At 37.2% G+C, this 27806-nt stretch overlaps 1 protein-coding gene across 2 annotated transcripts in view; it reads left to right on the top strand.

The window, feature by feature from the left end:
• Positions 1–27806, top strand: part of FSTL5 (follistatin like 5) — a 317506-nt gene that overhangs the window by 95721 nt on the left and 193979 nt on the right. For both annotated transcript variants that reach the window (XM_063336243.1, XM_063336242.1), the window contains exon 4: positions 1748–1996. In XM_063336243.1, the coding sequence (XP_063192313.1) occupies positions 1748–1996 (249 nt within the window). The remainder of the gene's footprint in view (positions 1–1747; positions 1997–27806) is intronic.

Here is a 27806-nt window from a genome sequence, read left to right as displayed (position 1 = left end):
AAAGCCACCATCAGCACGGTCTACGCTGTTTCATCCATGTGTATAAAAGCCACTGTAGTGTATTTGTATCAGACATGCAACATCTGAGGTGAATACGTAGTCCTCTCAACTTTGTGCTCATATTGTTATAAAATAATACAGCGAAAGCATTTGTCACATTAGAGCCAGATTTCATGGTTGCGTGCTTTCTGTAGTACACTTGTCTGTAGAAAATTTGTGCTGCGTGAGAAAGCAAAGAATCAAAGCACCATTGTCTTAGGTCTAATTGACCTGTAGGATAAGAAGGAAGTGGTAAGAACTTACTTCTGCCACTGAAGCGAAAGACATAAATTCTCAGTGGTTAGAAGCAATGTGTGTCAAACTATGGCATTGACATGTTAGCTCTTCACTACAGAAAATGAGTCTAATACTATCAAATTATGCATCGCTGTTTGTGCTATTTTTTTATGGGGCAGCCAAGTATCATTCAGCTAGGCTGTGAGGATGAGGAAAGTATTGCAAGGAATACGAGGTGCATATAGTATTTGGGGATCAAGTTCTTGTTTGTTTGGGAGATTAGGGTTGTACAGCAAGAGAATAAAATGTAGTAACTCTGAAGGGCAGTGTCTGTTCCCACATTTGGAGACATTTTAGCATTTTTGTACTTATTTTAGGGCACAGTTACAGTATTGGAACACCTACATAATTGAAGTTTTGGTAACTGCAATTAACAATTCTGTGTTTTTTCTTGTTGTACGCTTTGCCTCGCCAAGAAGTGACAGCCAAGGTGGAAACTGAGGATATACTAAGGAAGTATTACTGTGCACGTAACTCCACTTCACCTAGAGATCTGCTGCTGACCACAGTACTTATTTTTCTGGTAGCAGCAGCACAGGTAGAATAGAAAGCGGACAGATGGATTTGGTAGCCTAACGTAGACAGTTCGTTTCCATGTTTTAGGGGCAGAAGGAAGTGGGAGCTGTGGCCAGCAGAAACTCCTTTATCTCTGCTGCAGCCCTCTTAAAACACAGTTCGTTATCCAAATCTCATTTGTCTCATTGAAATACCACTAGAGACTCATTTGGCTCCTTCTAGCCACTGTTCCCTTGATGTATCGGTCCTGCTCTTCCACTGTGCTCCGTTCCCTGAAATGTCACTGTCTTGCCAGCACAGAGCTTGGTTTTTTCACTTCTTCATGTTGATTAAGAGCTTTGACCCAGCTCTAGTTATTCATGTGTATCAGTCTCAAGGTGTGAATGCCTATTTTATCTGCCTGTCAGAGTTCAAGGAACATCTGGACGACACTTAGTCATATGGTTTAGTTTCAGGTAGTCCTGTGAGAAGCACAGAATTGGACTCAGTGATCCTTATGGTTCCTTTCCAACTTGAGATATTCTGTGTTCTAAATTCTAGGGAATACATTGTTCTATTACATGCAATAGCATAGCAATCTTAAAGTGACAAACTTCAACATGCATTTTAAAGAGGCATGATTTACTATGCATTTTTTTTAAATGAAGAGTAACTCTTGTATTGTTACTAGGTGTTGCGCTTAATTACAGTTAATCTAACGCATGACAATGACTGAAAGTATACCTAGTCATGATAATAAGATTAAATTTGTTTCATTTCAGGCTGACCTATGTTAATCATTAATCAAGGATGTAACAAAGGACATATTCTCGCTTCATTTACATAATACAATCCTTTTTGTATCTTGCATGGAATTAGACAAAATGAAATTAATAATTTTTTTCTTTTTAATTAGGGTATATGAGTCAAGATGGCCATTTTGGATCATGTGAAAACAAGTACTGCGGTCTGGGTAGACGCTGCGTTGTGAACGGGGAGACTGGCCAAGCTGAGTGTCTGTGCATGGAGCACTGCAAGCCGCATTACAAGCCTGTGTGTGGTTCTGATGGAGAATTCTATGAAAACCATTGCGAAGTGCACAGGGCTGCCTGTCTGAAAAAGCAAAAGGTCACCATTGTGCACAACGAAGATTGCTTCTTCAAAGGTAAGCGCGGCTGAACAATGTCTGCAATACTGCCATCAGGTAGGTGTTTTCAAGCAGTTCAATTAAAGCTCTATAGAGGCTGCACCAAGTGCACAGTGAATAAATGAGTCAAAAAGTTAATACAGTAAGTATCTCACTCCAGAGATATCTTATAGATTTTTATTTTTTTTTCTTTTTGTTTGCACTAAGTGCTCTGGGCAGTCACCCCTTTTTAACCTGAATAAACCAATTCTGTCTTGGAAACGAATCCACATCAGTTTGTCTTGGAAATGTGGCTGTTGACCTCATTCATCTGAATGTACTTACATTCCCAAAGCCCAAAGGATATTAATCTCTGTTACAGGAAAAACAGAATTTAGGCTTTCAGAGGGGTTTTGTAAGGCTGCAGGACCTGTGCTTGTATTTGGTGTTGAAGTGGATAGACCAGCAGCTTGTTCATGGCTAAATAGGTCTTGCTTGCTTTGAATTTGAACAGTGAAGAGTTTACTTGCATATTGACCAAAGCATGCAAGTTTAGCTACTTTTTAATCTTCTGAATGCTGAGAGATATACCTTATGTAAAGCATCTTATACTAAAGATGTCAACAACTGCAGCTTGCTCTATGTAATTTGAGCACACTTTTCAGTGTTCTGCAACTTTGCCAATACAGGCCTTGATTAAGCATGTTTATGAGTACTTTGACAGATTTGCAGCATGTTTTTACTGGTTAAAACAGGCAGGTGGCTTTTTTTGGGGAAAAATGTTTTTAAGTAAGGCCACTTTTTATGAGTCTCCCTAGGGGTTGAATTAATTCATATTCTTTTTAAAGATTGTCTTATTTTTGTTAACATTGTTTTCTGTTGTGGGTATAGTTTCATTCTCACTAATAACTACTGTTCACCACAGAAAGAAGTCTAAAATATTCCATTAAATTAAATTCACCTGTGTAGGGAACATTCCTTTAAATTGCAATATTTCACTTAAATCTTAATCTGAATTTTCATGATTGTATTCTAGTATAAGGTTGTTCAAATGAAACAAATTTTAAAATTTTCAGTTGAATTTTTCACTGCGTTTATGGCTGAGGGATTGTCCTTTAAATTAAGAGTTGGGCTTTTTTTTACCAAATTAAAACATCTCAGGTCATGCAGAAATACCAATATATTTACTATTATGATGGGGTTTGTAGTAGAACAATTGAATACTGGGGGGGTGGGGGAACCCCTCAAAAATACCTTTTCTCAAGAACTTAATTAAAGAAAAAAATATAATGCTTGCACAACTGGGCTTTATGTAATTGTTTCTTGTTGGGTAAATCTTTGAGTCTTGCCAAAATGAAATGCCTTTCTTCCTTGGCCTCCTTTAACAGACATGTTAAGGGACAGGGGTTCATAGATTAAAGAGGGTGTGCGTGGAAATCTTGCAATGGGAAATACATTTGTAAGTAATAATGAAATTTTAACTTTGTTCAAAACTAAATGTGGACACTGTATAAAATTGATATATCATCACAATATAGAGACTTAAGGAGCTAGCACGTGTTCTGAGGTAGTGCAAAATTAAAATTTGATTTAAGGAGTGTAGCATATAGGGCTTGTCAGGGATGGTTTCTGCAATGACAAGAAAACATGAATGCTTCTGTCTTGTCTTAACAGTCACAATCTCTCTTTAAAACCTTTTTTGATGATACGGCACTCCAATAGAACAGATGACACTAATAAACACTGAAATGTTTAAACTTATGGAGCTAATTTCAGTTTGCTATATACAGTACAAATAAATTCAGGGCATGTTTGGGAAAAATTAGTGTTTCTTTTTCTGGGGGAGGGGAAATGTGGTGAGATTTATTTACTGAAATAGAAAGTGAGACAGTACTTCAGCTAGAAATGTCATCCAGATGCTGCCTAAAGTTTTCTTAGCTCATCTTTATGTTTTAAATTTGTCACATTAGTTTCATATCTGTTGTAGTGGACAATGAAATATCTGAATGGTGTTCAACTTCAGGCACCTAATGTAGATGCTAGATTAAAAAAGTAGGTTTCTCCTTTAGTCAGTGATGACCTTCAGAAGAGGACTAGGGTATCCAAGTGTGAGTTGTCTTCATGGATAAATTTTAAGTTTTAGACAGATGAGTATTGATCTGAAGATCAGAGAAGCTGAGAAATACACCTTATTTAAAGGAGTAAGCTTACCAGAAAACGCTTCAGTATTGTGTTTGGAGAATAAAATTTTATAAGCAAATGTTCTATATACCTGATTAACATTACTGTAGCAGCTAAGTAGCTATAATTATTTAAATAATACGTCTTGTAATCGAATGATTTATAGTTGATCTCAAACATCATGAGTTCTACTTAACAATTTGATAATTACCCTTTTAAACAATTATGTGATCAGTGGAGTTAAAGGCTTGACTTGCTAAATGAAAGAGATCTTTGGTTTATATGTTGAAATTCCATTAACATCACTGAGAAATGTGTGTCTTACCTAAGCTGGGCATGAAACAGCATAGACAAAAACATCAAATCCTTCACAAAGAGCCATGTCTGAAAAAACTGATAAATGTGTTTTGAGATAGTGAAAGCTACCTATGTCAATGCTGTACTCTTCCTGATATGCTAGTTTTCTAAACTAAAACTTCAGGTTCTTGTTCCTTACCTGCTTTTTATGTAGATTATTTTTTTTATTGTCACATTTTTTTCTTTTTTTTCTTTTCCTATTGTAGGCTGACAGGTGATGCAGGTAAACTTGGAACAGTTAATAGAATATAAGAACTGTTCTTCCCATTCCTTTGTCTGACATGGGCACAGCCGGATTCATTGGACTACTTCCTTTTTCTTTGTCACTTGCTTTGTGTTTTTGTTTGTTTTTTTTTGCCTCACGCTAAATTAAACCATACGTTTGCCCCAAATTTGCATGAAACACAGTCATACAACAATAACTGAAGTAGGAAGTTTTAAGTATTTCTTTGTCCTTCCCTAGTGATTGAGGCTGTTATGCAAATTGTGTGGTTTTGACATGGATCAAGATAATGGCTATCCTAAATTAGAAATTATGTTTTCACCACTCTTACTGTAATTTTTTCATCAGCTCCTTATTGGCATGTCATGACGTCTTCCATCAGATGCTGAATGATTTTTCCTAATGGCTTGGTTAGATGTTGGCTGTGACCCTTTGAGTTACTCAATAAGCTGTCTCAATTTCTTCTGGTGTAGAAGCAGAATGTATTCTGCAGATGCGCTAATTACTTTTAGATCCATAGAAAAGGGATATTAGAAGTATTTTCTATACTTGTTGAGTCCTCTATTTCCCACCTGTGAAGTCCAGTGTCCTCTGACTGGATGTTAGTGAATGCCAGTTCCACAGCTCCTTTCAGAGGTGCTCTCAATTGTCTCTCTCTTAAGTGTCTAAAAATGTTTTAAAATATTTAAGATTATTCTAAGAATTTAAGAGAACTCTTTAGGAAATCCTTTGTGATCTAAGGAACTTTCTGGCTGAGAATGATCTCAAATAATTTTTTCAGCTTCTAGGAGAATGAAGAAGGAATGGGGAAGGGAGCAGCTGGCTGGCGGCTAGTTTATTTAGCCTTGGTGGTTATCATATTTGTGATTCTATTAGTTTTTAATCCTGAACAGAATATAGGGGAAGGTAAGAGAAGAAGAAAAGGAAAGGATGGAGTGAAGGTGAGGAGCGAGTATATTGAGGAGAAAAGAGAGATGGCTAACTGCAAGCATAGTGAGCTCAATGGTTGGAAGAAGAGGAAACATAAATGATGAACTAAAGGAAATACTAGTGACAAAAATCTAAGTTCAGAGCTTAGATTATTCATTAGATGTGATATTGACAGTGTGAGCTGGGAAGCCTGATACGTTGATGCCATTCTGGTTTGGCACTGCTTTGGTTGGCTGGCTGACTGCGTAGTTCTTTGGCTGGGCAGCCTCTGCATGCTCCTCTGCTTTCAGTGCCCTGGCTGTTCTCGAGCCATGCACTTAGTGTTTCAGAGCAGCTTAATGTTTTGTGTGAGAAAAGAAATCTGACCATCTGGCTTATGCTGTGCTTGATACTATTGTATAACGCTTTCCTGGCTGTACTAGCCATAGCTTTAACGAGCCCCAGAGGGGGGCAATTCAAATGGGCTAGAATTGCTTTACTTGATGCCTCCACCACTATCTTCGTCCTGTGAAGTGGCACTATGAAATTAATGGTTTTGTGCCGAATTTAGAACTCTGGAGGTATTATTCTTTGGCTTCTAAAAAGTTCTGTTGGGCAATGTACTGAGTGGTGAATGCCCCGCACAGGGTGTCAAATAAGCTTCAGCGTTTTTGTGTTAAATTTTTGCGTTCATTTTTCCTTAAATCTAGGTCAGTAAATCAAAATAAGAGACTAAAAATTTCCCTGTGACAAACTTAATCTTTTATTTTCTTTGCACCCTGAGTTTCTTGTACATTTTACATTAAATCTATTTTATACACAGTGATAGACTCAATCATTACGACAAACTGCAATTTACTAGGAATCCTCAGGAATGTAACACTCCTGTGTCCTATGACTTTTATAGAATATTTCTGGAATAAAGGTTACTTCATATGTAAGCTTTTTACTTACCAAGTAGCTTCTGTAGCATCCTTACAATGTTAACAATATTTTACTTTCTTCTCTTTCTATATTTGTCTCATTTTTCAATTGGTGAATCTTTTAATCTGTTGAACTGCCTGTGAGCTTCAGGTTTCCTACTACTATTACTAAAATGGCTAGATTTCCGAGGACTGCCGTAATGTTTGCTTTTCAGTCTGTTCACGAAAGTAGAAACTTAGTAAGAAAGTTTGCTGCTGATCCTAAGTTATTCAGGGCAGTGAGGATAAAACCTGATGGTGAATAAATTCAAAAGAGGTATGAGCAAACTGGAAAAAGTACTAAATGACTTAAAAGGGACACGGAGGAGGCTTATAAAATCATCAGGGCATGCTGAGGGTGGATATAAGTAGACTGTCTTGTATTCCAATAAAAGAAATAAAAATTATCAAATAAGGCAGCAGAAACCGATTCAAAACAAGCTTTGGTGTTTGTTTTCTACACAGTGAATCTCATGAGTAAAAGCAACGTAAGATTTCACAAACAGACTTTGTAAATACTAGGAAAAAGGCTGTAGGCTTTTTATTTTGAAAGGCAGCTAGGGGAAGTGAGTTGAAGTGAACTAAATTCTAACAGTAGCCCACAGAAAAGATCTAGAACACCCGTCTAGCCTCTCCAGTGACTGCAACAGGATTAGTTCAAAGATATTTTTTTATTATTTTTTTGTGTGTGTGTGATTTGTGCCCTAGGTGAGTGTGGTCTTAGACTGGTTCTTAAAATACTGGCACATTCATTTAGCAGCACTGACGTTTATTTAATCTGATTTGATGTTCATATACTTCGAAAGTAAGCATATAAGTCTCCGTCTTACCAATTTCACTTCAGGAAATACTTTATGTGGTCTTAAATATGAATCTTGAACACTCATTATTTAATGTTGATCACTAGCCAGTCTTTCAAAAGAAATTTAGGATATGTTAATCTGAATGACATTCTGGTGCAGTGTTTTCATTGCAACAGAACTTCTTTCTAAGATGTCTTTGCTTTTTTCTCTGGCTTCTCCGTTGAAGCTCTCAAAAACATCATTATTGTACTCCTCCTGAAAACTTGGATTCCTCCAGATAGCATACACCCTTAAGGTTGCTGCTGTCAAGTTTTAACTATTGCTCCAGATGTATATTCAACATAAACTGGATTATGAAAAGAAATACGAAAAATCTTTCAGAACTCTTATCAGAAGACTGAGAAATAAGAAAAATTCTGCTTGATCTTAAAACATTTTTGATAGAGCATGGGAATTATTCAGCTTGCATTAGGAATTCAGCCCACAATCTACATCTGTTCACTTTAGTGCAGCACTTATGATTTAAGATTAATTTGTTAAGTATGGCTTTATGCAGGGATTGTATCTGTTTTTAAGTATTAACATTAGTAATTGCACATACACAACAGTGATTTACCACTCTGTGATAATGACAGGTATATATTCTTCTTCTTTCAGCATTTTTTTCTTGGAAAGTGATGCTCTAACCACTGGTTCTTTTTATTGCCCTTTGAAACTATGACCTAAATTGTAGTACTGTTTCTCTAGTCTGCTGTCCTGCTCGTGAGACTTGGAAGACTGCCATTGTTTTTCTTCAAGCATCTGCGTAAGATTTGTCACAAACATCTCTCTTGAACTGCCCACAGTTGTCTTAAATTGCCTTAGCTAACAGAGATGCAAGGCCTATGTATGTAGTATCTGCTATTCAACCTGCAGAGTGAAGTCGAGTGCAAGATATTTATGAGAACGTGCATATAACATGCTTAATTTATAAAGTAAACATTCAGCATACCCTGCATAGATTGCTGTTGGTGATATTTTACCACTGTGCAACTAAAGCCTAGAACGCTGTTATCTTTTTCCTTCCTTTGAGTTAAATTTGCACTTCTCCGATGTAGGATAGGGCAGTGACAAACACATTACAAATATAGGATTTTTTTTGACTGTCTAAAGACATCTCTTATTTTCAGTAGCTAGAGCAGGCCCAAGTTTTGTATATTAATTCCTTCAACATTGGTATAAATGTGTTAATAAGCTGTAACCTATTATGTATTCTACATTCATATAGTGATGGGGAATTAGTGCTCTCTAGTTAATCTCTGTACAAAACTTAATGAAGTTTAAAATTGCTTGTAGGGACATCACTGCTGTTTGCTACCACGCAAAGAAATGGGCCTATTGGTAGCACAGATTTTCACTGGTAGAAGAATTTGAATTTTAAAACTTTTTCTGCTTCTAGTAATGATGTTGAATCTCTTCAAAGAAGCTGCAGTTATACTGAAAGCTGCATTCTAAAGTCTCTGTCAAGTCACTGTATCAGTCGAGCAGCATTTTAAATGTAGATACGATTACCCAGATTGTCTGTTTCCTTAGTGTAGGTGGCAGCTCACTGCCTATTTGTGATAATATACTTTACTTAAGATCTGTATGAGCTTCAGGAATTTGATTGAAACAACATTTAGTGGTTTTGGCTTGGGTGGTTTTTTCTTAAAAAAAACCCTTAAGAGTGCTTAAGGGGAGAAAAAATAGTTTTAGTGATTTTTTTTGGCTTAAAATGGAGATACTGTGTTTGCATGAACAATTTCACAAATGATTACAACTCCTATGAATTTGCTGAATATAGTACAATAGTTCTTCCAAATAGGTAAACCTGGATAATACTTACTAGAGAAAAAACCTTGAAATCTTTTTCTTTAGAAGTGTATATGTTATTCATTCGTGCTCTAAATTAACTTATTCTTAGACATTGTGTTTTACGTGTTGAATAAAGTGCCTCATTCACCTCTACTATAACAAATACTGCATAAAGTTCAATTTGCATTTGGTTCAAGATTGCAACAGTAGTTATTTTTAAGTGTTATTTTCTAGAAGCAGATGATGTGCAGCTATCTTTTATCATTCCTTTTGTACAAGGGACCATGATGAGAGAGGGACCTCGTAGCATAGGACTGATATGGTGAGAAGTTAAAGGGATGAGCAACAAAGTGCCCTTGTGTCAAAAAGGGCTAATAGTATCCTGGGCTGCATTAGACAAATATTGCCAGCAGATCATTCCCATCTACTCAGCACTGATGAGGCTGTATGTGGAGTACTGTGTCCGTTTCTGAGTCACCTAGTACAAGAGAGACATGGGCATATTGGAGAGATTTCAGTGAAGGGTCAAAAAGAAGATTAAAGGACTGGAGCAGCTCTTCTATGAGGCTGTGATGTTCAGCCTGGAGACGAGAAGGGTCGGGGGGATCTCTTCAACGTATAAAAATACCTGAAGAGAGGGTCCAAAGAGAATGGAGACAAGTTCTTTTCAGTGGTGCTCAGTGAGAGAATCAGAGGCAATGGGCACAAACTGAAACACAAGAGGTTCTATCTGAACATCAGGAAACATGTTTGGTTTTTTGTTTGTTTTGTGTGTTTTTTTTTTTTTTTTTTTTTTTTACTGTGAGGGTAACCAAGCACTGGCACACATTGCCCAGAAATGTTGTGGTGTCTTCTTCCTTGGAGATATTCAAAACTGGATGTGGTCGTTGGCATCCAGCTCTAGGTGGCCCTTCTTGAACAGAGGGGTTGTAGCAGATGACCTCTGAAGGTCCCTTTCAACCTCAGGCATTCTGTGGATAAGTGTCTCCAAAAAACAGCCTTACTTACACATCTTCAGCTTGGTTTTGAAGAGGCAGAAAGTATCGCAAGTGCTTCACTTCAGCCAGTAGTTTCCAGTGCTGTTGATGGAGAATTGAAGAGAACGTAGGAAGAGAATAGAAATTGAAGAGAAACAGAAGTAGAGTTTTGGCAAAGTGGGGAGGTAGCATTTGAAGTCCTATTAGCACTCTCCCTTCTAACCTGGTAACTTGGGGTTGTGGTTACAGCTAGGACTGCAGATCACAGGACAGATTTCCTTTGTTCTTCTGCTCATTCAATACTGTCAAAAAAGTATTGACATGTTGCTAGGAGCACAACGATTTTGTAAGTATGGTTCAAATAGTCTCTGCATCATCAATTTCTGTGCTCTTATGGCCTTTAAAAAAAGTCTTGGAAAAGGCAAAAAAGCCACTGTACAACTCTCTATGGCATTCTAAAATATATATTGGTGCTCTCTAACATTGAGAGTGCTGCATGTGCTCAAAATTGGAAAAATGATCATAGAATGGCTTGGGTTGGAAAGGACCTTAAAGATCATCTAGTTCACCACCCCTGCCCTGGGCAGGGACACCTTCCACTATGCCAGGTTATTCAAAGCTCCATCCAACCTGGCCTTGAACAGAGGCATTCCCTGGAGGCAGGGATGGGTATCCACAACGCTCTGGGCAACCTGTTCCAGTGTCTTGCAGCCCTCACAGTAAAAAATTTCTTCCTAATATCTAATCTAAATCTCCCCTCTTTCAGTTTAAAACTGTTACTTCTTGTCCTATCACTATGCTCCCTGATAAAGAGTCCCTCCCCACCTTGCCTGTAAGCCCCTTTAGGTGCTGGAAGGCTGCTATAAGGTCTCCCTGGAGCCTTCTCTTCTCCAGGCTGAACAACCCCAACTCTCTCAGCCTGTCTTTACAGGAGAGGTGCTCCAGCCCTCCAGTCATCTTTGTGGACAGAGTGGTCCATCCATCAAATCCATGTCTCTCTAATTTAGAGACAAGGATGTTGTGCAGGACAACGTCAAATGCTTTGCACAAGTCCTGGTAGATGATGTCAGTTGCTCTTCTCTTATCCACCCATGCTGGAACCCCATCATAGAAGACCACCAAATTTGTCAGACATGATTTGCTTTTAGTGAATCCATGTTGGCTGTCACCAGTTGCCTCCTTATTTTCTGTGTGCCTTAGTATAGCCTCCAGGAGGATGTGCTCCATGATCTCCCTGGGCACAGAGGTGAGACTGAATGGCTTGTAGTTCCCTGGGTCTCCTTTTTTTCCTTTTTAAAAATGGGGGTTATATTTACCTTATGCCAGTCAGTGGGAACTTCACTGGGCTGCCATGACTTCTCAAATACGATGGGTAGTAGCTTAGCAACTTCATCCACAAGTTGCTCAGGACTCATGGCTGTATCTCATCAGGTCCCATGGACTTGTGCCCTTTCAGGTTCCTTAGATGGTCTTGAACTTGGTCTTCTCCTACAGTGGGCAGTACTTCATTCTCTCAGTCCCTGCCTTTGTCAGTGAGAACAAAGTCCAGCATGGCACCTCTCCTCGTTGGCTCCTTTGTAACTTGGAGAAGGAAGTCATCATCAACGCGTTCCAGGAATTTTCTGGATTGCTTGTACCCTGCTGTGTTATCCCTCCAATAGATATTGGCGTTGTTGAAGCTCTCCATGAGGACCAGGGCTTGTGAATGTGAGGCTGCTCTTATCTGTCTATAGAGGGCCTCATCCGCTCAGTTTTCCTGGTCAGGTGGCCTGTAGCAGACCCCCACTGTAATATCACCTGTCCCCACCCTCCCTTTAATCCCGACACATAAGCTCTTGGTCAGCTCCTTATGCATACCTAGGCAGAGCTCCATGCACTCCAGCTAGTCATTGACATAGAGGGCAACACTCCCTCTTTGTCTCTCCTCCCTGTCCTTCCTAAAGAACCTGTATTCCTCCATTCCAACACTCCAGTCATAGGAGCCATCCACCATGTCTCTGTGATGCCAGTAAGATCATAGCCCTGCAGGTATGTGCGCGTCTCCAACTCCTGTTTATTCCCCATGCCGAGAGCATTTGCACAGAGGCATTTAAGTTGGGTCCCCAATGAAGTTGACTCACTGGCTGGAGTGGCTGCTGTTCCTTTGTGCTGCATTCCAGGTGCTCTACTGCTGACCTGCGATCCTTCTCCAGGCTCTGGCTGTCTGTTGCTGGCACTGGCATCAAACTGATGGGAATGAGATAGTTCCTCTCTCCTGTCAACTTTAGTTTAAAGCCTTCTTCACAAACTTGTCAAGCTTCTGACTTAAGATGCTTTTCCCCTTGTCTGACAGATGGACCCCATCAGCCTACAGTAGACCTTGTTTCTCAAAGTGAGTCTGATGGTCTAAGCAGCCAAACCTCTGGCTGTGACACCAGTCCTGTAACTGTTTGTTGTCTCGACAGATTTGACCCTTTCAAACCCCCTCCCTTTGACCAGGAGGATTGATGGAAGAAACAGCCTGTGCTGCAGAGTCCTTTACTGCGGCTCACAGGGCTCTGTAATCCTTGATACTCCTTAGACTGCTCCTGGAGGTATCACTGGTGCTCACATGAAACAGCAGCAGTGGATAATAGTCAGTGGACTGTACGAGGCTTGGTAGCGTCTCGGTGACATCGCTGACATGAGCCCTCAGTAAGCAACACAGTGCTCTAGCGTCAAGTTGGCAAATAGGTGCTTCCGTACCTTTCAGAAGATAGTTGCCTACTACTAGTTGCTTTTTCTTAGTTGGACTGGTTGTTATATGGGGAGCAGATCGAGCTGCCTTACTCAGCTCCAGCATCTCCCCTGATGTGACGGACTGGTCTTTCCTCTTCACTCTGCAGAGTGGTGAAGCAGTTCTGCAAGGGCACCTCGGATTTTGGGGGAAGTCTTTTCCTCCTGCTGGTCCTTGCCGTTGCAAGCTTCCACTCTTCTGCATTACTGGCCCCCCTCCATTCTGTGTGTACTCGTGGGGGAGTTTTTGGTTGTTTGGCCCTGGGCTGTGGGTCCACTGCAGACTGCACTTGGAACCAGCTATCTCTCCAGCCTCCCTGATGCTGCGCAGCTGCCTTTTCGCCTCCTACAGCTCACAACAACAGGCAACAGTAGTCCGTAATGTAGCCACACAATGACTTGCACGTACTCCAAACCTAAGACTTACTGCCAGTTATAATTCTTCAATTATTTTTATCAAATCAGGTTATTTTTAAATATCAAATTGGGTACTGTGGGATAGTGAAAATCGTTGCACAATAAATAAAAGTAAATTTAAACTATTGTGTCAAACTTATAATAAACAGAGGAATTCTTGTCTATAGGCAGATATTTAAGTGAGAGTTGTTTTTCAGTTTAGAATAACAACAAAGCCTTATGCTAATGCACATCAGTTTGTTTAATGCAAACTTTTTAGAGTTTTAATTACAGTCATGTCAGAATTATCATTAGGTCTTGTGGGAAATTAGTCTGATGGAACATATTGTTGGCCTTTAAAAATCATTAGCAATTGGATACGTATACAAGGAATTGGCATAATATTTGTGATTCAAGTTGGCTAGTGTATGGTATACCAACTGAAAAAAGCAGTAGCTTCTTTTACAAATGCTGGAGAGAAGGAAGCATGCAAAACTGATCCTGAATTTCCATTTCTGACCGCAGTAGCTGGTAATTGATGGGGAAAGTAAATCTACAGTAGATAAAACCTGTAAGATAAAAGCTTATCCTTGTGGGTTGCCATTTACTCTCCTTTAGCATAGAATAGTACAAAAATTTGTGCGTTCACTAAACAAAAACTAAGAAAGTAGCATTGCCTTTTCAGGGTTGTCTTCTTGTTTTTAATGTGTAGTGTCTTAGTGGAACCTGGGAAATGGGATATGATTCAAAGTAATTTAATCTACACAGTTGGTGGTACTTAGTTTAGGCAAAATTCTATCAATTTCTGTAAATATTGTATGGTTTTTCATACTTGGAATCGATTAGAAAGTGTAGACTGTAAATAATGAGATGTAAGAGCTGGGCACTTCTAAATTCAAATTCTTAGTAGATCACTACCTAGATAAATTCCAATTTGACCCTTTTTTTTTGTCTCATTTTGTGACTAGAACACACTGTGGTACAAAGATGACTTTCTTCCACCTCCATCCATGCTTGTGATGACAGCTGTCAGATTATTATTATTAATAATAATTATTATGTTATTTTTAAAGTTACGGTATTAGGTAAGTGTGAGAAGTGAACAGAAAATAATTATCTACAAGCAGTTTCTGACAGAAGAAGACTTGAGCGGTATACTCTGTTAATTGTGTCATAGTTAAAAAAATAACTAAACTAGCATGGTTTTGATGAACAGTGTAGTGTATATATTCTGTTTATTACCAGGACTTGGCAGTTTTTAGATATTAAATATATTACCTTAGTTTTAAAAAAACCAAGATAGGTAGTTATAGCACTGTACCAGAATGCATTGCAAGCAAAAAACAATAATTTGAAGCTTGGCAGAGACCTATAGTAAGTGGAGTGATCCAATGACAGCATTTTATTTATTTGTTAAGGAATTGTTGATGTCATACAAAACTCCTTTTAACATAAACTTCAATTAAAAGAGAGCATATTATCAAATTAAGGGACAGACTTTGTCCTGAGATAAACCAGACTTAGCTCATATTGAAATTTATACGGAATGGCCCAAAGAATACTCCAATTGAAACTGATTTTTTAAATATTAATTTCAGAAATTCAAAACAGTTAATTTTTGCCTCAGTGTAGTTTAGTTCTCTCTTTGTTTGACTCTGAACTTCTCGCTTTTGCTGTCACTGAAATCATAGAGCTTTGCTACTGATATTAAAATTTATATTAATATTTATAAAAATTATATTATCTGAAGGTTTTGTTTTTCATGAAGAAACTAGATTGCTTAAAAAAAAAGTTATTTGAGATTAGAAAATGTTTCTACTGTCATTGGCCTTAGCAAATGTACTCTTCCTGGTACTCAAGCATAGAGTAAATGAAACTTGATAAATTGGGCAATGAAACCTAATTAGATCCTTTAGTTTTTTCTTTATCGGGCATGATAACATGGATTTAATTTAAAATTGTTGAAAACAAACAACAGAAATAAAGGAAAACAGATTACGGCAAAAAATAGGTTAAAGTGTAGCCCAAAGAAATAAGCTAAAGTAAAGTTATACAAAACTTCCACTTGCTAGGAATAACGTTTTATATTTTTGCATTTACTTGTATTGGCTTTGGGTGCAATTAAATCCTGAACTATGTACTGCCAGGAAAGTTTGTCTCCCTCAAGGCTGAAACAGATGGTGGAAGTTTTTTTTTTTCTTTCCACCATTTAGAGACCAAGACTGCTGAATCTCTAGAAGAAAAAGTGTTTTTGCCAAAGAAAACTGCTGATGTTAGCCTTAAAGCAGTAGAATTCTTAGCTGTATTCTCTATAGGGTTACTGCTAAGACTCCCAGTAAACATGTAGAGTATTGAAGCTTTGCTATTAGCAGTGTTGTAATATAGATTTGATATCTATCTAGTAATGTTGGTTGTATAGAACAGAAAAAAAGTGCTACTGACTAATAAAATTGCAAGTATTAATTTCTTACTCAGACTTTATTTGTCAGGATCTTTCACTCTTCAAGGAGGAAGCTATGCATTTAGTATTTCCCAGTCGTCACTTTGATAATTAAAAGAATAACAATCTAAATACACAAAGAATCTTAACTGAACTGTTGTTAAGAGTACAGAATTTACTTGTGTTTATGATTAATCCCACCTGGAAAATGATTAAAAGAAACCCCACTCCTGAAGTCTAGTAAAATGGCAAGTCTTGTATATCAGTAAAAAAAAGGAATGTGATAAAAATATCTTTGTGGTGTTAAATACTAATTACTGTCTAGAAGTTGTTTCATTAGTGCTCCTAAATTTAAGGCAACTACTGAATTAATCATTTCTTTGTTATTTTGCTATTCCAGCTTCTCTTTGATAAAGGTCCTTGCCGTTCGAATGGAACATAAAGACTTTTATTGGTCCCTAATGATGCAAACTGTAGTTGTACAATCATCACTTTAGAATATGAGCTCTGTGTGCTCTTAGATTCGCTGCCATTTTATCACAACTGTAGAAGCATCTTTAAGTGTATTTGCTTAAGCAGATGGTGAATGGCCACACTGGGAATATATCCATCTTTTTTACTGTATGATGAAGTTTTAAAGCAGAAATTTTAGTTACGGTGGTTGGAAAACCATACTTTTGTAATAAACATTGTAGGGGGAAAAAAAAAACGGTAAAAGATTTTAAAGTCCCTGGTAATGCTGAACATGGGAAATCAGTATGTATTAGATACATGAGGACAAGTGACTTGCACTATGTGTAAGAATGCTAATTCTTTCTTTACTCTTTATAATATTTTTAAATTCAGTATTCTAAAAAGAAATTAGAAATTATGTGTTTCAGATTTTTGTAAACAAAAAAACCCTAAGTGGTAAGGATTAGTGGGGGGAAAAAACGTGTCTACTTGACATGGAGGTTTCTCTGATGCTGTCACCTGAGTGAACTCAGGGCCTGGTTCAAGCCTTTGTACCGAGTCTAATGAACATGAGGTTCATTGAAGTCAGTCACTTGAAGAGTAAGTGGTATATTGCAAGCATGAAAGATATAAGAGGGAGTCCGTAGGAGGAGATATTGGATTAGAAGTTTGAAAAGGATATTCCTTAAAAAAAAAACCAAACAAACAAAAAAAAGAAACCCCAAAACCAAAAAAAAAAAAAAACAAAAGAAAGAAACAACCAAAAAAAACCACGCCAAAAACCCGAAGTAAATTGGCAAATGCTGTTTTATCAAAACCATGTTGTTTATACCAATAATGTGGTGTTAGTTCTTATATGAAATGTGAAAATGCAGTCAGGTTGGTGCTCTGAAGTCTGGTTTTAGATCACTGTCTCAGGCCAAGTCTTAAGTCCTGAGCTGCCTGCTTGTCGTGTTTGCTAATTTTATTATTCAAATGGAAAGTCTGGAATAATAGTAAAGAATAGTAGTAAGGGGAAAACACTCTGGAGATTTTAATTAGTCGTTCACAGGCCTCATGGTGCAAGCACTAACCTTAAAGATGATGAGAAACATGACAAAGTTTTTGTTCCAAATTGGCAAAAAGAAGCTGTAGCCTAGGTTTTTCATAAAGCTGGCTAATACCTTGCTGCATGGCGGTTCAAGTGACATGTTAGGATCGTGTTAGGACCATTTCCAAAGATGCTGGGTTTGTTAACATCAGAACAAAAATGAATACTCAATCTTCAAACTATTTTTTTTTTTTTGCATAGGAAGGTTAGTTCTAGGTAGCCCATTGACGACGTGTAGCTGACAATGAGTAGCAGAGAACTGACGTCAGGGGTCATAAGGTACATATAATATGGTGAGCTGGGGCTTTTCCTGTCGGTATACCTAGGTTCCTCATCCCTAATGATGCAGGAACCACATCCTGATTTCTCCCTCACTTGCTTAACATATTCCACAGAAAGTAGGGATTAGGGAAAAAGACACGAGTTAGCTGACTTGAATGTTGTCCTGAAATTTTCTCAGGATTTGCCTGAAATGTAAATCCAGACCCAAAAGCAAGGAAGAGCTCCTAGCCCCACTGTTCTAGAGAAAGGCGTAGTGCAATGGTGGAGCATTTTGTGAAACTGTGTCTGAAAGGTTAGTGATGTGGCAAACATCACAGTTGGTGGCGCTTCTCACTTATAATGGATATGGCTGACCTACTTTGTATGTTTTAGAAATTGACTTCGCAGTTTAACTAAGTTTTAAAAGATTTTCTTGTATGACCTCTTTAAAATAATAAAATTTTTGAAAGTATTCAGAAAATTCTCATGCTTTGGAAAAAAAAAAAAGTTAGACTTGCTTTGTTTATCTCCAGTGTTTGTAGAGAATATGTATTTGGAAAACCAACCAAACAAACAAAAAAGAGGTCAGAAGGAACTCATCTTCCCAGTGCTGCTTGTGGTTTGTGTGTGTTTTTGTTTTGTTTTGTTTTTTTTTTTGTCTTTGCTTAATACTGTTTGTATTAGACTAGCAAATAACTCTGGAAATAAATAAAAGAAAAAAAAAAAAGCATTTCCAATAATCTTTTGCTCTCTGTGGACTTAACAATAGTCCCATTCCTAGGCAGCAGGAAGTCTAAATAGAAAAAAAAACATTAATAGGTTGAATTTTGACTTAACAGGAGGTTAGCTGAATTACTTAGTAATAACAGGTTACAACCTCTACTCATTTTTGTAATTCATAGATAAATGAGCTTATGTCTATGCACAATATGTGTAGCCGTTAGAGTTGTCTTGATAGTCTCTTCTTAACACCAACCTGTAAATACATATATAACTTCAACATCAGTTAAAAAAATCTCCCACCTGTCCCCAAAAAATAGCGTTTAATAAAAAAAGAAAATGAAATCATTGCCTCATTTTGTCAGTTGTTTTCCTCTATTTTCAAATATTAGTGGTGGTGGTGGCAGTGAGGACACTTCCAAGCCTCGTGGGGTCTGTAAGTGCATCTAAACATTCCGATTTGATACTGTGAAAGATCCGTGGATGAGGCTAGTCCATGGTGTCCATTTTGCATACTTTTTTCTGGAAGATGAAAATCTGGTTATGTTGACTAAACCCTAAAAAGGGTTATTTCCCAGAACAGTGCTATTATTTAGACGATCAAAGGATTAGGACTATAGGATGCCTTGTGGATGTATCTTTCAATCTACATCTACTAAGAATATTTTCCTGAGTTTTATACAAATGCTCTACCAAACATTCTGGACCTTGAAGTGAAGGAATTTTTGAACTAAAAAGTGAATGGTGGCACAGATAAACTTCTAATTTTGTGCTTGTTTTTGTTAAAGTTCAGACAGTGCTTTATTCCTATTTTGACATAGAGAATGGGACTGTGAAATGATAATTTGATAGCACGGAAAATTTATGGAGAGTTCACCTGATGAATGGTTCAATATTTGCAGTATTTAAATGCTCTTTTGTAATGGGTAATTTAAGGACTTGGGCTTTCAGTGCAGAAGGCTGAATGGGGTATTGTTATTTTTAAAAGCCAGAGGAGAAATCAAAGAATAAAGGATCTTAATTCTCTGTCTCTTGTAAGAAAAAGTGTGTGTAACCATTACAAGAAAAGGTTAAATACCTTCGTTTTAATAGGTAACCCTTTTTATTTGCTGATTGGACTAGTGAGCCTCACTTCACAAGAAGCTGAATGCAAAATTTATGGTAACTTGTGCAAATAAAAATTAACGGGAATGTTCACTGAAAACTCTTCCACTCTGAAAAATTTGAAAAAAATTATTTTAAACCACAATTATTCTTTAAAATTGCAATAGTAGCAGAAAACAGCTTTTCTTTGTGTAGAGCTGAATACATGCAATACTACAAAGTCAGGGTGATCAATCCATACAACATGTCTAATAAGGCCTAATAACTCTCCAGAAATGGCATCAACTTAAATTTATTTACAGTATGTATTTATGAGCAAGTCCATAAAAAAAGGAAAGAAAAGATTCTTCACAAAAAAGCTCCAAGTAAAAGTTAAATATTTAGAGCTGAGATCCATCTTTTCACGAAACAAGAACTGTTACTATGCAGGTGATATAGTGCAGCCACAATTTTGACTAATAAAAAAAAGGAGTTCTGTTTGTAAAGTTGGAAAGTTTCTGTGGGAAGAGAGTAGAGGAATAACTTGGATTTTCTCTTCTAACTTAAACTTGCTATTTTGTTTTTTTCATATGCAGTACACTGCCATGTTGCTTGGTTATTAGGAGTGTTGTAGTGTGTGATTTTTTTTTTTTTTTATTTTGTTCCAAATGATTTGCAAGAATTTCTACTTTTATTCTTTTACTCTCTTCTCCCTCTCTCCTCCCCCCCAACCCCCCAACAGACACCAAAAAAAAAAAAAAAAATTCCCCACCCCAAAACCAAACAAACTGTCAGGCTGGAATTCCTGTCAAGAAAAATTCTAAAAAAATGGATCCTACAGGCGTTTCGCTATTTTTCCACAGCATAAAAAATGTCTGCTCCAGTCTGTGAATTGGCTGGCGGGGTACTGCCCTTGTTCTCTCAAGTCTGTCGCGTGCATGAGATCAGCAGTACTCAGTTATGCCGAAAAGTAGCCCAGAATGATCCATTGATATTAGTTTAAAGGTGGTTTATCTGATTACCAGATTACTAAGTTAAAAAGCATCCTAGAATCAGTGGTTTTACAGTAGCACAGGTATTCACAGGCTATGATTGTTATTGCCTCTTTAATCTTTTCCTTGATATACAAAATTGAGCTAGGTAATGATGCTTTCTGAGGGCTGAAAATGGGCAGCTGCTCCGTGATGGTGTGGTTTTTTTTTTTGTTTTTTTTGTTTTTTTTAAAATATATCTTTTCACAGGAGCAGTGGAAAACCCATGGGTGGCTGTACAATTATCTAATAGCAATTTTCTGCATTTCTCATCACTTTCCTAATTTAAGGAATGGAGGAAAGATCTCTTAACTTGATGGAATGTACTTCATCCAACTGTCTTTCATGGATTATTAGGGATCTCAGAATGAGTTGTGCTCTCCAAGCTATTTTTGAATGCTGAGAGGAGGCTATATATACTTTGGTCTGCTTGTTTCAACAAATCGCTATGTTTGAAGCTCAGATTCACATTCCTAACTTTAAATTTTTAGTGTATGCACATTTTAAATAGTCCTAAATTGTTGCTCTGGGATTTTTACAGAGATCTCGTTAGGTTATACAGAGAGAAAATTAGGAAGGCAAAAGCCCAGCTGGAGCTCAACTTGGCCACTAACATTAAGGACAACAAAAAAAGCTTTTATAAATACATCAACAAAAAGAGAGCCAGGGAGAATCTCCATCCCTTACTGGATGCGGGGGGGAAACGTCTAGATGTGGCACTTCAGGGCATGCTCTAGTGGCAGAGATTGTAGGTTGTTTGGTTGCACTTGATGATCTCAAAGGTCCTTTCCAACCATGAAGATTCTGTGAAATTAAAGATAATTAATTTAGGCACGGTGTTTTGGTTTAGGCCTCTGAAATGTAGACGCTGTTACAATTGCCAGGGAAGTGAACTGTGTTCTTCCCTTTAAATTCATATGCTTATTGATAATTGAGGAATAGTGATGTTCAGCAGACTGTCTAGGTCTTTTAAGGATTGGGTAGAGCTAACACTAGTTTGTAACAGAACAGAGTACAGGGAAGGAGATTTCCTAAGGAATTCCACTTCCTGTTGACAGACTACATAAGTGTCAATCCAGAAAAAATCAAATCTACTGGTATATTTTGTGGGTTTTCTTACCTGTGAGGCTGTCCGAAGTTGAAGAATTTTTCTCCCTGAATGACTTGAAGGGATTTATTTTCTGTCCTGAAGAGGATGCACTTCCATTGTGCGAAACCGCCATCTTCCTGTATCTTTTAGGGAATAAAATCCTGCAGAGATACATCACTGAGTCTAGGAATTTTATTGTTCTACTTTGTTCTGCATTTTGAAAACTGCATCAGTGAGTTACTTCCCTGGTTTACATGGCAAGTGTGACAGTTGAGACAAATTGCTGTAGCCTCAATGTTCTGTCATTAGTATTCAGGTTCTGCTTGGTCTTTCTTGAAGTGGCCTTGGTCAAGGTTTTTCCTAAGGCTGAGCTTTTCTTTCTCATCTCCATCAGAGTCTCTGTGGCTGTAGAAGTAGTTGTAATGCACTGGGATTTCGACAGCGGACTCATTTTGTTGTGTTTGTTGTGTAAATTGTAAGGTTTTATTCTGAATTGCTGTATATATTGCAGTAGTTTCTAGAGCCCAGGTTAGTTAGCCAATTTCTTTGTCAGTGTATATAATGGTCTGATGAAGAACATTCTTAGCTTGTAAGGCAAATTAGCCCACATAGGTTATAGTCTGTATATATTGTATGTCTGTGTGTATATAGAAACTATATAAATAATACTAAATATGAATATGTTTACAGAGACCTTGGCTGTGGAATTGTGACTGCACAGTAGGACAGTTTACCTCGGTTAATTATGCATAGGTTTTTTTTGGTGGAGAACAAAAAATCAAAATCCAGAATGGCAACTGTGAAGAAAGTGAGAGCAATTAGCCAACATTCAATGGATGTATGCTTTCACAATCCTTTGGACCTGATAGGGAGATGAGAAACACAAACATCGTGAGGAAATGACAACTTTTTATAGAGAACTTTAAAAAAAACCCAAAACAACAAACATCCAAAACAAAAAAACCAACACCCCCAAGAAACCCCAAACCAATGAATTTTAATTTAAAAAAAAAAAAGTCTCAAGTGCTTAGTTAAAGAAAACTGTAGTTTATACATGACTGATAAGAGATAAACGAGAAGAAAAATCTCAGAAGTTCTTAAGAATGAAAATTGTCTCATTCCTTCTGCCTCTTCTCTTACCTTCCACTTTTTGATGCTTTCTCAGTGTCCAGAAGTTGCCATGTTACGCGACCTCTGTTTAGTAGATACCCATTTGTTACACAATGACTTAAATCCAAAGGAAGGATTGATTTAAAGGAACCTTGATAGTTTTTCCTTCTGCTGCTGAGATTGAGTTTCTGTCTGTTTTGAATCTCTGCAGGGAACATTTTCATCAGCAGGAACACTAAATGACCAGTTCAGACTTGCCTATGGAAAAAAGTTCCTTGATTACCTGATTATCATCTCTGCTGACAATAAAAATTCGTCTGCTCTGGGCAGCATTTTTAAATGTTTTGGTGATCTGAATTTTCTTGACTGCTAATAAGATGCAGGAAGAGACATCAAATAGCTTTGGGATGTATTTCAAAGTACAGGCATTTAATAGCATTTTAACTCCATTTACAGGCAATAGCACCATTTCCTTTCTTAATAGAAAAGAAACCTCTTAAAGGTAGAAACCTATCAATTGAACGATTTTCAATTTTCTCTGCTGACATCCTGTATCAGCTCTGAAATACATCCTATGGCATTATGACAGTCAAATCATGTCATAGCGATTCAGACAGATTAATAAATATATAATTATTCCCTTAATTCACAATTTGAAAACAATGCCTCTGAACAGTCCTCCAGACATGGTTTTCATGGGATAATTCATAAAATTTGTTTACATATCTGTAAGCCTTTTGCTGACTTGTCATTCTTTGAGAATGCACAATATTTTTGCCTGCAGTTGCAAATCCAGAAATGTTTTCGTTTTAATTGAGTTTATATTATTTAAAAAAAAAACAAACAAAACAAAGCAAAAGAAAAAACCTTCTTTCCTGGTAAATCGTCTAGTATGCAAAAGTAACAAAGTTGTCATCATAGGGATAGACATACAGCACTACTAGCAACAAGGACAGGACTCTGGTATTTCTGATTTAAGGCTTAATACGAAAGCCTGACTTCAGCAGCTACTTGAGCCTCTCAGCATAGTGTTACACAACAAATTAACATACTGACCAGCTTAAATGGCTGTGCTAAATTTACCTCATATCATCGTTTGGTGATTCACTTAATGGTGTTTGGCTGCTTTGCCGTGAATGTAGTAATTGAGTTGCATTTCTCAATGTGAAGTCTTAATGTCAGTAAAAAAAAAAAAGCTTGGTACAGTCAGTTGCTAGGAAGAGATACACCAAAAGATAAAGCTGCCAAATTTTGACCAGCTGTAAGCGTTATATGCTGCATAAAATATTAAGTCAGTTCATTTGCACATAATCATTTTAAAAGGATGAAAATGTTTTGTAAATTCATAGATTTATTGCTGACTAAAGAAATATTATTAGAAATTGCTGTAACTAAAATCTTCAAATAACAAACAGGCAGCACCAGTGCAAATTTCCCAATCGCGCTCTCTAGCCAATACGCTTCATCTCTGATACAGAACTAACACGAGTGTGCTCCCTGTGCTGTTCGTGTCTTGGCCTCTTAGCTGAGTGCAAGGGGAACTTTAAATTTATTGGCAAATAACTTGTTGGCTGTTGTTACTGACAACAGGGGGTGATCTCTAGGCTGGACCTGGACCGTGTGTACCAAGGGTTAGACAAGAGGTAAGCTCTGTAGCAAACTGCTGCTGTCTCATGGAAACAAAATAATCTGCGTTTTTCAGTGCCTAATAACTCATGCAATCTGTAGGAGGGCGTTACAATTCTTTAAACTTTCCATTTCGTCTTCTGTGAGTATGAACTACGTTCAACAGTCTGCCTGAAGTAACATCATTGTTATGTTTCTGTTCTACCTTATTTGCTAATATAGAAAATAGTGGAAGTTGTAGTTATCTGGTGTAGTTATGTGAGTCTTCAATAGAAGGAATTCTAACTGCGTAAAAAATATTAATAGCAGTCAGTAGAAGAGGCATGTGGCATAGCCAACTGAAGCAAAATTGTTGTGGGAGGGTCACGCTAGTGTGTGTGTGTGCGCGCGCTCATGCTCACACGCTCTTTTCTTCTCCCTCTCTCCCTTTCTTTTTCTTATTGCAGATGGGCATAATGTACATGTGTCACTTGGCAGGTCTTCTGTTCTGTCACTATGTGGAGCTATACTTTATTTATACGCTACAAACTCAAGAAGGTCTGCTGAGGATAGTCTACATGTAGTTGCTTGACCATATAAGATTTAAGATAGCAGCTACCAACCACCTCCATGAAGTGAACAGGAGGCCATCAAGTGTCTTTGTTTTTACCTATGTGTACTTTTCCAGAGTGGGATTTACAAATGCCATGCCCATGCTAAAATACTTCCTAATAAATCAAAGTCAGTATCTGAGATGGTTTGAACAAGTGTGTCCAACAAATGAGTTTTGCTGTGCACAATGCAAAATTCTAATGCTGAACTAGTAGATGATTTATGGTTATACAGTAGTAAGTCAGTAGTAATTAAAAAAAAAAAAAGCCTGAATTAGACAGGTACTCATGCGGCGTACAGTACTTGTGTGTTCTAAGAAGAAAAGGTTAATACCTCTCTAGCCATGCTGAGAGCGACGTCCAGCAGGGGGAAAGAGAGACTGAAAATGAAGTCTTAGAATGGGTATCAGTGATGGATGAGGGAAAAAATTCCTTAAGAAATGTGATCAGAGCTCTATCAGGAGGAATGGATGAACCTGTGACTCAAGCAGTTCTAATGCAAGCAGTTGCAAAATAAAGTATCTCTGTAAATCAATATGAGGAAAAAAAACGCTTAAGATTTAAACCCAGGAAAAAATGGGAAAATAAGTCATAAAGAAAATATTTTCAGACTTGCCAGTTGCAGTCTGCAGTACAGTTAATCCTATGAACACAAATATCATCCAAGCCTTGCGCAGGGAAAAGAATTTTGGAATCTTAAGACAAATATCGTGTCATTGATGTACAGAGTTTTTCTAGATTTAAAAAAGATCTTTAAAAGACCTATTTCCCAGCTCTTCTTTCAACAAGGAGTAATGCTATTTTGACTAATTAGTTAAAGAAGCAATAGTCTTGGAGGTGTCCAAGATCTTCCTTGGAAGATTAGTGACTGTAATATCCAAGAGGAAAAACAATTGCAGGAAAACTACATGAGATCTTTGAGGAGACGCTAACTTTCTGTACAGTACCACGATCCTTTAGCTGGAACTTGTAATTTATGTGCTAGTGATTCTTTCAATAAATTAATTAGATCAAACATCCTTGAATTCCCACCAGATTTAACATCAAGAATTTCTGAAAGCCTAGTCTGATTTCACACAGTGCTGGTTTGAATTTGATGTTGCGTGGCAGAATGGACTTTGAAAATGGAATACAATGTATTTATGCTTTTTGCTGTCTTTTAGACAAGTGAGAAGTAGGTGTGGTCACACTGAGGTGTAATTACCTTGTTAAATAATTGTTATATGGAAACTGCTACTGTCCAAACATAAAAAATACTAGGCTGATCTTCTTTGTAAGTATTATAATTTTATACATGAGGTAATATTGTTCGACTCATTTTTCAGGAGATAAAGTGTGAAGTGGGAGAAATTTATAACAAATATTTGACTAATAAGTATAAGATATGCAAAGTATGTTTTACCAACATCTATTTCATGTCCCATGTACGTTATGCAAGGTGAAACTATGTTAGCTTTTGGAGTTTGAGTTAATGATTCTCATTATTTTTAAATTGTTTATGAACTGCAAATATCCATAACGAGTTGGCTGAGGTTTCATTTTATAGATTTGAATGTGAAGCACTATTTGACTTTAACTGGTGATCATATACCTGGATTTTGCTTGCTTAGCGGTTTATGATCTGAAGAACATTACATTGTTGATGTTTCCATACAGAGTATACTTTTTCGTCATAACAGATTTGATGAAACGAAAGACCTCTGGAAAGTGAATATGTGTGTGTTTTGTGATGGTGTCATGAAGAATGATTTTAACACACGTGTGCAGAAAGTAGTGGGGTTAGTATTGCATAGGAAGCTTTAATTCTGCGTTTGTACTTAACAATATGGCCTGGCTTACTGTTTCAGACACTTTACAAGTTTTATCTGTCATTTCTATGCTTTAGAGAAAAACCTCTTAATTCTGTGTACCTACTTGTGTACCTATTTCTCTTTTTCATGTCCTTTTAAAAAATTACTCTGTTTTAGATAAACCTATTGGTTAACTTGCACTGGTGCATGCTCAGTAGAAGTTAAATTTGACACAAAATAATCTCCAAAGTTTTAATCTGAACTGGATGTGCTGAGGTCCAGAGCTGGAAGGTTTGTGCAGAGACCTATTTTGTAATTAAGTTCCTGCTGGATTTAAGTAGAGTGGGAGAAAAAGGAGGAGGCACCCTTGCCATTACTCACAGCAATATAGAACAGAATTTAATAGATACCATAAAACTTGCAGTACTTCTCTGAATGTTGTGGCTAAAGTAAAAGTAAAGTAAAGCATTAATGATGATAATTTTGGCAAATCCACATCCTCGGTGACAAATTTCTCATGTATAGTTTTTTTGTATGGGTATCATCCTGTGAAAATTCCTGTATGTAAAAGTAAGTGTATATAGTATAACTGACTGGAGAGTGATCCAATTGATGTATCTTTACCAATAGAGGCTATGTAAGATATTATAGTGCTGGCTTTTTGGTAGTTTTTTGCTTTTTTTTTTTATATTAGTGTGCTTGGGAAAACAAGCTTCTAATGACAGCTGCTCTCTACGCGATATAATGTGTATCTGTCCTATGTGAGTAACCATTTAAATTCCGTTAGGAACAACTAGATAAAATGCAGTCTGGTCTGCATTCTGAATATAAAGAATTTAATTAATTCATACTTTTTTCTAATTGTATCTTAAATATTCTATGCCTTAAGATTTGTAAATTGCAGACACGTCATAAAAGCTGTGTAGGTTAGGATTACTTGCAGGGAGTTAGTTGTTGCACTCTTCTCTCTTTTTTTTTTTCTTTAGAATTGCTTTGAGTTAAGAAGTAATAACTGACTACGACATGTTCATGTTCCTTTTATCTGGCCAATATGCGCACATTAATTTCAGCAGGATAAACACAGTGCAGCATGTACAATCCTTATTCAAAGAGTCCTGATTTTTGCTGTTTTAGACCGTATAGGTTTGGTGTTGTCAGATAGGTAAATTT

The sequence above is a fragment of the Chroicocephalus ridibundus genome, chromosome 5, assembly GCF_963924245.1.
Source record: "Chroicocephalus ridibundus chromosome 5, bChrRid1.1, whole genome shotgun sequence".
Taxonomy (NCBI): Eukaryota; Metazoa; Chordata; class Aves; order Charadriiformes; family Laridae; genus Chroicocephalus; species Chroicocephalus ridibundus.
The sequence above is the reverse complement of the archived record's forward strand: the minus strand, read 5'-3'. Positions and strand labels throughout refer to the sequence as shown.